This window comes from Micropterus dolomieu, linkage group LG13 (genome assembly GCF_021292245.1).
Source record: "Micropterus dolomieu isolate WLL.071019.BEF.003 ecotype Adirondacks linkage group LG13, ASM2129224v1, whole genome shotgun sequence".
Taxonomy (NCBI): Eukaryota; Metazoa; Chordata; class Actinopteri; order Centrarchiformes; family Centrarchidae; genus Micropterus; species Micropterus dolomieu.
This window is the reverse complement of record NC_060162.1, coordinates 29149194-29160667: the sequence shown is the minus strand read 5'-3', so window position 1 is coordinate 29160667 and position 11474 is coordinate 29149194. Positions and strand designations below refer to the sequence as shown.

The window sequence follows — 11474 nt, the reverse complement described above, 5'->3', positions numbered from 1 at the left end:
ATCATCAAACGGTAGGGGATAGTTACGTCCCTCTTTTAAGAATAGTACATATATCGGGGCCAAACAACCATATGATCACAAATACTTATGACAGACCACACTATCTGAGGCTCTGCAAAACACACATTGATAGTATCGAGATTTCTCTCAAGACAGATAAGAATCAACATATCCCTTTTACGTACGGCAAAGTGATAATAAAGCTACACTTTCGACCCGTAAAATATCAGTATTAGACAAGGAGCAAACATGTACCATCCATATGCTCACAATGCGGACAAGTACGTTGCATCTTATACAGCCCAAGCGGGTGGTGATTTACCAGGATACAGCGGGCTCGGTGCTCAATATGGTGCAGGGTTAGGGGGTATCTTTAGGGGTTTGTTTAGATTAGCATTCCCCTTATTCAAGAAAGGATTTACATTTGTTGCCCCTCATTTAAAGACAGCCGCTAAAAACATAGCTACGTTATTACTAACGTCATGAACAGGCGTCAAGAGGGGTCGGGTATAGAGCCCGTGGCCCCCCGACCAATAAAACAACCTCCTGGGAAAAGAGGGAGTTCCCCACCAAAGAGGCGTAGCCGAACAACAAATAAGAAGACCCATACTAAGAGTAGAAAAAATAAACAATCAAGGAGAAGCAAGTCGACAAAACGTCAGAAGATAAGAGACATTTTCTAATGAGAATGTCGCTGGTACATAGCCTGTCACAAGAGTGCGTCAAGTCGGAGCTAGACCTGTTTATGGTGCCGTTAACACAAACAAGTATTGAGAAATGCATCTACATCGAATTCCCTCCTCTAGCAGCGGTATGGTGGCAGGTGCGTCCCGAACGTGTAAACGGCGGGATAACATCACCCGTTGTCACGGCGGAGGGGACCTCGGTCGGCCTCCGGGGGGGGTGGGGGGAGAAAGACTCCCCTACCCCGGTCTTCAGGACCTCTTCCCTGAGCTCCATTGGGACTGGATGATGGTCCTCAGATCGCGTCTCTCAGAAGGCTGAGGTTGAGAGCGCCGTCTCGGTGCCCCAGCTCTTCGGGGGGGCCCCCGAGAAGCGACACTCTCGGTAGGAGCTCGCAGAGGGAAGGGACCTACGCCTGGCAGCCTCAGCTGCCTTGGGTCCAGACCGGCGAGGGAGGTACTGGTGGAACGCTTCGCCCTGCGTCTTAACGCTCCGTGGTTCTGCGAAGCTCCGCCGGATCTTCCTCAGAGGGACCCCCCCTCTGAACCATCTCCTGGAGCAGGTCGGCTTGGTAGGCTTGAAGCACCGCCATGGTGTGCAAGCTCGCACCTGCCTGGCCCGCTGCCATGTACGCCTTCCCCACGAGCGTAGATGTGGTGCGACATGGCTTGGAGGGTAACGCCGGCTTCTCCAGGGAGGACGCAAGTCGAGGGGAGAGATAGCTCGCAAGCGCATCCTCCACCCGAGGCATCCTCCCATAACCACGGCCCCTAACCCCCATCATATTACTGTAGTTCAGTGATCGGGGTGTGGAAAATCGTGTAGAGAAGGGTCTGCCCCATGATTTACTCAATTCATCATGTAAATCAGGAAAGAATGGCAGAGACCGGCGTGGAGGTGGCGCGTGGTGCTTAAGAAACCTTTCATCAAGCTTACCACTAGCCTGTGGTGTCTGCTCCTCCTGTGGCCAGTTGATGTTGAGCTTAGCAACGGCTCTAGTCACCACCTCCAGCAGCTCGTCATAGTTGGGCGCCACCTGATGACGCCGCCCCAACACCCGGAAGTCATCGTCCACTACGCTGAGCACGTCCGCCTCCTCGGAGTCGGATTGCTGCAGCGTCTCCGGATCCAAACCGCGAGCGGGAGAAGCCAAGAAACGGGCTCCCGAACGAGGAAAGGAAGCGTCGGAGCCAGCGGATGAAGGTCGGGAAAAAGCCTCAGCCGTCCCGAAATCCTCCGACAGATCACGCTGTGAACCCCGTGAGTGAAGCCGCCGGGCCGCCTCAGCGGCCTCAGGGCCCGCGCCACGGGGAGAACACATCCGGCCATCCTCAGAAAAGAGAGCCATGCTGTACCTCAGTACCCGCACGGAAAAGGCTTCGCAACGGGCGCAGGCAGCCCCCTCGAGAGCTGCCCGGGCGTGCTCCATCCCCAAACATGAGACACACATCTCATGAGAATCTCCATCCGTGATGTACCGAGGGCAAGGAAAAACACACACCTTCTGTACATCTGGTTGCCGGACATGCTGGTAGACTTCTTCTTCAGGTAAGACACACTGCTTGTAGGACTGGAGCTTTCTTCAAACAACATACAGAGTGCCTGCTGAATAGAAAAAAGCTAATGATGAGTGTGTACAGGTGCTTTATACTCCTCCGGTTATTCCGTCACACCTTACCGTTCTAGCAACAAACCAATAGGATTGGAGTGATTTCATTCACGTTCAGACCGTGTCGTTTGAGTTCCCTCGAAGGGGAACCCCCTGACTATGGTTGACCAGGTCAACCATGGAATGTGTTTGAGGGAGGCTGGGCAACAGATTACACTAACAAGCGGTAAGTAACTGTGGGTGCTGTAAAGCACTGGTTCTGGTTCAGTAATATGCACTGTAATGACAAGGATATGTCGCTACTGTAAAACCAATCAAATGTTTTTACAGAATTGCAACAAAACCAGTATCTGGTGGACCAGGTTGATTGTTCACCACAGAGCTGGAGATCCATATTGTATATATGGTCATTGCAAATAACTGCATCACACTCAGAGAGCTATAGGACCACATGCTGGCAGATAACACAGTCAAAGAGTGAGTGTCTGCATTGGGTGTCCCTTTCAAAATAAACTCAATTCATGTAAAACACACATCCATGCTTTACACATTTGGGCACCAGTGTGTATGTGAGTTTTATTGTACTACATGCATGACAAAACTTTATTGCAAACTGCTATGCCCGACACACAGAAAACACAAGGTCACAAGTGTTTTTTTTACTATTTTTTACTATAAGGTCACAACTGCATTTTTACTATTAGTACTTAGTTGCTGCTTCGTGTGCTTACTCAAAGACACTTGTGTGTACTGTATTGATGCAAAAACACAATTTTTTCAAAGAGTTTAAAGTGTTTTGCAAGAATTTTTGGCTTCTGAATGGTTTGTTTTTTTGGTGTCATTAAAGTATTTTTATCAATAGAAGGCGGTATTGCGATACCTTTCTATCAGTGTACAGTGCAACGTTATTAGTTAGTTAGAGTTTGTAATTTATTAGGTCACGTCCATCAGAATAGTTCAGGCTGAGGCCTGTACTATGAAGCAAGTTACCTAGGATATTGCAATCAAATCAAAGGTTCTAATCTAAATTAGCCCACGTTTTCCCAATCTAGCCATTAGTGCGTTCACATAACTGGGGCGGTGTTTGCAGCATATGACCAATTGCAGACATGGCAGTCTACTGGCAGCAGAGGGATAATTTCAGCTTTATTCTTTCAGCTGCAACCCCAGCAGTGTGAAAAGAATTGATTGGTCAGTAGACGGTGCTTTTATACCATAGACTGTATAAAACGTGGACATAGTGTCCATGACGTGGTTTCTGAAGCTCAATGTGGGTGAAAATGTGAAAATGGAGCGGGTGCTGAGAAGTTGTGGGCCAGAAAAAATGAAGAATCTAGATGCAGATGCTGTCAAATGTGCAGCAATCACAGATATGTTTGCTGCAGCTTCAACATCTATGCCGACAGGCAGAGGAGCAGGTGTGAGAGGGAAGCCAAGGAACAGAGTGAATAGGAGGAGTGTAGTTGAAGCGGTAAGCAGGAGGTAGCATGCATGGAAACGCTGACTCTCAGGGGGGCGCAAGGAGGTAGTGTGTGTGCCATGCCATGATGACGGTGATTGATGATTCATTAGTCAAAAACCCTCAAATCTACGCCTACGTGATTGGCTGAAGTGGAAGGAGCCATCTGATTGGCTGCAGATAATTCCCTGCATGCATGCATTTTTATAATTGAGCCATGGCAGGGGAGTCTCAAAAAACCCACACAATTGCAATGAAGTATATAATGTATGTTTGACAGTTTGTACATAAAATGTAACAACATCCAAATATATTTTTGCTGAAAATTGCAAATACTTTTAAATACATATATGTGTGGATTTAAATTTAGTTTATGTAAAAACAAGAAAAATTGTGCATGCATCAGAAATACATTTTCAGAATCCTTCTGTGTGCATTCATTCATTAATATTGAGACTGACTCCATATAATTTTCATAGTAGGCAGCAAGAAAACAACTGTAACTTTATCTGCTCTTGCGACACTCCAATTCCCCATCTCCCTACTCTCTTCAAGTTGGCACATATATGGCTTGGGAACTGAGCTGCCCTCCTTAAAACTCCCAGTTTAACCCCTGGTTACCCTCTGCTTTAGTTAGCTAGGTTTGCAGAGTGGGAGACCATGCACAGTCAAAATTACAATATAGAATAGCAAAAAATGGTACACATAAGATGTGTAAATGTAAATATATCAGTATGAATTAACTCTGACACTCTTTTTCTAGGGTGTTCAATGCCAATAGTGCACTGATATTTCAGTGTTATAGAAATTCCCACAATGCACCATGAAAACAGTGTTCACTATGCTCATTGACCGAAAGTAACACTGCTACAAGTCCACTGTAGAAGTGACATCCATTACTGGATAGTCATTCACTATCTCTTGAAAAAGGGAACAGTTTGAGCCATTACCCTGCTACTGATTGGAGAAATGATCACAGGCCATCCTCAAATAAAATTCGATGTTATTTTTAACATTTTGAACAACAGTGTTTTTTTTATTGGTTTGACTCTATAATTACAGGAAAATGGAATTGTCACCTTTTGTCTTTTTAAAACTGTGAAGGATATTCTGGAGACACTATTACTGAAAGTGTAACTAGCACTTATTCCAGGAGTGTCTGTTGAAATCATTCTGACAAGAGATTTTTCAGTATAAACCAATTTAATGCATAGAAAGCTTGAAACATTTGTTCTTCATGACTACAAAATAACATCAAGAACATCAAAAAAACATTTCAGAGTTAGGAAATTATACCAACTGGACCCCAAGTAGTACATACACTCCAACTGGTCTGGCAAGAAGCATGTAAAACAAAACAGAATTAATAAATGTTTGGTGTATTTCACTTACAGCATCAGCAGTGTAAGCAAATGTGAGTGGATCTTCCCCACCGTGTAGATAAACAGTCCCTACAGGAATACTAGTTCCTATGCAAGCCAGTTGAATTTGCTTTGGGCTACTGTCCACTCTAAGATGGTTTTTTTAGTATAAATAGTCCAGAGTGGATAAATATGAAAACACCAACTTACATTTGTGTGGATAAGGAAAATAAAGCTTTTGGTAAAAGGTGAAATAACCTACTCAGACACAGTCATTAAGAAAACAACTTTCTATCTCCTCTAAACATGTCTGTGATCACTCATTTTAAATGTCAGTATCGCTTATCACACAGTCTTCAACTGGTACTTTTACTATACTATTTACTATATGGTCTTTTGTGAGATGGCGACATTGGCACAGCAGTCTCAGATTTACTGTACACTTTTTAATAGATAGTGTTCAAATCATTATTTTATACTTGTTATTAACATAATTGCTTTTAATTTAATGACTTATGGTGATTCATGACCAACATGACCAAAAATATATATAATCTTCAACAGATTAGAGTGGACATCTCCATCACTCTTACTATTGCTACAACTATTACTATTGAAATTAAAGAGTAACATTTAGTTTATTTTACACTTCCTGGCTTAGTCATGCTGAGCTATTTACAAAAATGTTAAGTGTGACATTGACACAACAAGAGCACATGTTGGGTTCATTTGAGTCTGCTCTTCAATAAGGTTTGATTAAATCACAGATTCCTCAGGTTCTCAGTTATTATAAAGACATCCCTGGATTTTACAAAGTGTGACAATATGTGATAAAAGCTGCATGTGCTGAGAAACTCAGGATGGTCACTCGGATGATACTCTGATGCATGTGTGTCCCAGTGAGTTCCTTCTGCAGAAGACTTGAATAAAATTCACAGAAAGACAAGTGTTTGCCTAAGCTGTCTATTTGAAAACTCGAATTGCCATCACAAATGTTAAAAAAATCTTACTCTAAAAAAAACTTTAAATGATTCTAGTGGAAATTGGCGGCCTGTCCAGGTTGTACCCTGCCTTTCGCCCGATGACAGCTGGGATTGGCTCCAGCCCCCCGCGACCCTGTACGCAGGATAAGCAGTTGACGATGGATGGATGGATAGAGATGCCAGTTGAGGTTACAGGTGGGGATAATAAGTGATCCCAGCCTATCACACTCTATATATTTTATATTTTACAGTCTCCTCTCCATGTTGTGATCAGGTTCAACCCCACTTAGCCTTTTCAACAAGCCCTGTTTTATATGTTGTCTTCTTGTCAAGTTGCAACCACGGTGACCTGTCAATCAGGATAGAAGCGAATCGTATCTACTGCACTGTGTACATCTAACCAGCCGTGAACTTGTTTTTGGGTGCTGTCTGTGTTTTGAGTCTAAGAGCTTTGACTAAAGTTAACTGAAGCATTTTGGTATCCAAACAATGCCTTTTTCTGCGTTGTACTAAAAGATCCATCCATCCATCCATCCATCCATCCATCCATCGTCAACCGCTTATCCTGCGTAAAGGGTCGCGAGGGGCTGGAGCCAATCCCAGCTGACATCAGGCGAGAGGCGGGGTACACCCTAGACAGGTCGCCAGTCCATCGCAGATCATAGTTAACATGAATTGAAAAGTTAACATGCACCTTACTAACAAAACCTACAGTTATGAGGTTATTATAAAGATTTAAGCTTCACTATCACATATCACATATCACATGTATAGAAGTACAAACGTGTGTATTTGTGTTTGCGTCTGTGAATGCTGTGCTTTCAGTCTTGTCTGTAGCCATACTTAAGAGTCAGGGAAACAGGGATACTCGTCATTATATAGAACATAGACTGAGTTAGACTCAAGTCAAGAATTTGGGCCTTGACTTTAATTTGGGCTAAGACTTGACAAAATGAAAAAAATACTCGTAACTGGACTTTGACTTAAATATCAGAAACTTGTGAATTCTGATGGTCTCAATGCCCTCCTCTGGCCCCAACAGAAAGACTCTTGGCTTAGCAGCAGCATATTTGGAGACACATGGAGCAGAGGTTCTGACATCATTCAGTGTTTCTCACCAAAATGCATTGTGTGTAATCCTGCATTGTTTATGTTCATACTTGCTTGCTATCTGTCTTCTCCACTTCTTCTTTCCTGCCTTTGCTGGCGTTGCTATCGGTCTGGCTGCACTACCACAAACAACTGCCTAATAGTGGAACAGTGCAAAACCGTAGTGCATTGCCACATGCTCTTACATGTGATACAAACAACATGAGCTCTCAAACATACTGCTCTATAACGCTTGGTCAAAAACTCACTGATTTTCACTGTGAAGTTGCAGACCTGTAGGCCAATTAGTACGTTGACATCAGGCTACACAGGTAATGTTGACTTGTGGCAGTCTCAAGAGACACTTGAGCACTCTCAAGATCAGTAATACTGTACTGCTTGGATGCCTTTTGTACAGATTTAGACTCATGTATTTATATTTGGCCATACTTTTGATGCCATTGCCGTCATTGAAGACAGCATGAAGTCAAAACTCATCAGAGGAACTTATTTTAGCCTTCAAAGGAATGTCTTGTTACAGAGAAAGCCATTTGAGAAATATGAGATGGATCTCAGAATAGTTTCATTCTTTCAAAACCCATGAGTATTCTTTGTTTTTGTAAGTGAAGAAGCTGTGAAGCTGTGGGTGCGTTTAGTGTGGGTCAGTTTAGGTGAAAACAGATTACATGTCATTACATACATACATACATTACTTACATTAAATGTCACTGACTGAAATTCTTTGTTTATCTCTCCAGGCAACATCAAAATTAAAGCAACTTGATGGAGAAAACTAGAGGAGTCCCTTTAAGATGACACGCACAGACCCGCCTGACATACTGGTATCAACTGTGCATCGAAATATAAAAGTGGTCCCAATTTCTTCACACTACAAGTCGTTGCAACCCTCCAAACAATGTGATTATATAAATTACAGCACAGTGGATGACAGTAAGAGCAAAGTCAATAAGAGGCACTGCCGTACCTTTGACTATAAGTCATTGGAGTACCCCAAATCACACAAATACTCAATGGAGTCTCCATACAGGAAGGCTGATAGGCATGCAGCCAATCCAGATGTTGCCTGGAATGCCTTGGGCCGACAACAGAGATACCGCTTTTCTGCTCCAGACATTTTCAGCCATAGGTTAACTCCTCAACCAATGGCTGCAGAAATGGCCAGTGAGGTAGTTGTCCCTGAACAAAAAAGAAGGACCAGGTCAAAAAGTGCCCCTCGGGTCCAGACCAGTCTCACTCCTGTGTCTTTTGAAGGATCTTCATCTTCGGGAAGAAAGGGCAGGGAGTCCCAAAGGGCTCCAAAAGACTCTCACTGGAGACCAGAAGTATCACCGCGTAGGGAGTCTTCCTATGCAGCCACTAGGGCTCATATGCATGAAGTCCATCCCATTAAGTTGCAGCCTCAAATGAGTGACAACACAAAATATTCACCTAACTACGCTGCTGATAATTTTGAGGATGGAGGGCTGGATAAACCAGCAACTAGTCCTCATGTCAGGTGTCGGGTGGACATCAAACCCGATAACGCTGCATTACATCATTCGGGACGGAAACAGGCTACACCTCAAGTGGACATACCCTGGCAGAGGCACCACAGTGGGGGGACTAGGAGTCTGACTGTGCCACGTCATTTCTCCTACTCTAGAACACCAACTCCGACTGATTCATTAGGTACAGAGAGTAGGCAAGCTTATCAATATTCCCGCAGCATGCCAAATAGTTATTTACAACCAATGGAGATTCCCTTGCAAAGAATGCCATCAAGTGATTACTATGGTAGGGAACGAAGAGCTCATTCCAGTCCTAATGTGCCAACCAAGTTCTTTTATGCAGATGATCCAGGGAGATATGTTACTACTGCTCCTCCTCAACCAAGTTCTTTCTTTCATGATGAACGTTATACACCAGGACAAACATATACTCCAAAAGTGCAATATGTGCAAGATCCAAGGACTCGAATGGTGCATGCTGTAGCTACAAGACCCTCTTATTCCGAGATGGAGACATATCCATACTCTGTACAGGCAGGGTATCCCAAACCATATGCAGCAAATGAACCAGGGCCATACATTATACAGACACCTCCAACAAGAATATGTTATGGGGATGATCCAAGGTATTATCAAATACAGACTGCTCCGCCAAGGTTTTATTATTCCAGCGACATGTATGCAATGCCACCAGAGCATCATATCCCAGCAAGGGCGTATTACACAGAGGGTCGAAGACATGCTAAAGTCATTCAGGCACAAACAGATGACTGGTATGGCTCAGACGCATCTGGTTATTCCACCAATCCTGCCTCATATGTATCTCAAGTCACTCCAACCAGAGTTCGTCAAGAGCCTGTGTTTACACCCTGGTATGCCAACCCATGTGTAGAACTTCAAAGAATTGGCACAGATTCCAAATCTTACTCAAGGTCCTGGGACAATATTCTTAACTCTCGTGTAGAGAAGGAACAACCTCTACCTGTACAGCGGGGTCAGAGCTATGATGATCTTCTTGAGTCCAGGAAGCCTGCAGCAGCCACAGGTGACAAACCACAACCAGTGGTAGTCAATCTCTCCAGCTCACCAAGACGCTATGCAGCCTTATCAATGTCTGATAACTCATTAATTGACAAAAGCCCAACAGAGACATCAAAGAGCACTACTAGTAAACTCTGGTTTGTCACACCTGAGATAACAATCACTGATAATGACATTCGACCAGGAAAACTTAATAAGGCTGAAGGACGTTCTGCCAGTTGGGACATTCTTGACACCAGAAGCACTGAGGGTCAAGAACTGTCTCAACATGACTTTCGCAGCTCAACCAAAGAGAAGACACGTGACAACTCTTCATTACAGCAAAGCCTTGAACAACTTGATGAGCTTCTGGCAGATCTTGTCACTGATTACAAGCCACCCAGTAGAAGGGCAAGTGAGGACATTCTGGATCAACTAAAGAAGTTAATTGATGAGGAAGAAGCAGTATCTCTGTCCAGAAAGAGCTCAAAGGCAGGTATAGAGGAACCAGCTCCTCTTGACAAGCAGCCAACCTCAATAAGAATGAATCCTGATGCTTTTCGAGACATGGACGGGGCCAGTGATGCAATGAAGAGTGCAGATGAGTGCTCCCCAGATCAGAGCCCAGATGAGGATGATACAATGATGTGCTCTAACAACAAATGCCGGAGGACAGAGACCCTGTTCAATGCTTGCCTATATTTTAAATCCTGCCACAGCTGCTACACCTACTACTGCTCCCGTAACTGTCGCAGGGAGGACTGGGACATTCATAAAGAAAGCTGCCTTTATGGAAGAATTGGCAGTACATGCCGGCACATCATCAAACACTGCCGGGAGACTGTTGAAGTCCACAAAGCCTTCTCCCGTATTGCCAAAGTTGGCTACCTTTCTCGAGGTAGAGGAGTTCTCTTCCTTGGTTTTCCAAACCCTGCATCATCCAGTAACTTCCTGCAGTATGGCTTGGATAGTCTACTTATGTCTCCGACATACCTGTCCCTCAGAGAGCTTGAAAGCTTCAAGGACAATCTGGGGGAGTACTGTAAAGAGCTGCAGGAAGCTGGTAAAGAGTACGACCCAAACGAATGTTTCATCTTGAATGTATCCATTGCTGTTGGTGAGCAATTGCCTGATGGGCCATCACCAAGGAACCAAGCTCCAACTGTTAGAAAATATGCAAAGGTAGCACTCGCTTCCTTCAGCCCTGAGAGAAAGGTTCACAAGAAAGAGAGTGACATGGAAACGCTGATCCTCACACCACCCCCGGGAACAGCAGATATCGACAAAGAGGGAGAGGAAGGCAGGAAGGCCAGGGAAATCTGTTTTATTAATATACAACGGGAGTTAAGGATTCGAGGGGTTTTCCTACGCCATGAATACCCACAGGTGTATCAGCAGCTCTGTGAGTTTGTGGAAAGTAACAGAAGGTTCATACCTACAACTATTTATCCTATTGATAAGAGGACCGGTAAACAGTTTATGTGCATGATTATGGCTGCCTCCGAGCCCAGGACGTTGGACTGGGTAGGCACCCCGCATCTCCTTGATGACATTATTTAAGTGCACCTTTTGTTGTAAATATATATGTATAGAAATACATATATATTGTTACACATATTTATATATCAATCCAATTACAAACATTTGTAGATAAGTATTTTGTTAAAAATATATAATAAGAATAACGCTTGGCCAGTATTATTCTTTTTCAGAATATTCCTGTCAGGTGCAGAATGAGTACAGTGCATTATTTATTTTAAT

The 11474-nt window shown here is 43.9% G+C and overlaps 1 protein-coding gene across 1 annotated transcript in view; it reads left to right on the top strand.

The window, feature by feature from the left end:
• Positions 1-11273, top strand: part of ajm1 (apical junction component 1 homolog) — a 44533-nt gene extending 33260 nt beyond the window's left edge. Inside the window, exon 2 of the mRNA XM_046067687.1 lies at positions 7944-11273. Within this exon, the coding sequence (XP_045923643.1) occupies positions 7998-11273 (3276 nt within the window). The 5' untranslated portion in view covers positions 7944-7997. The remainder of the gene's footprint in view (positions 1-7943) is intronic.
• Positions 11274-11474: the final 201 nt, after the last annotated feature.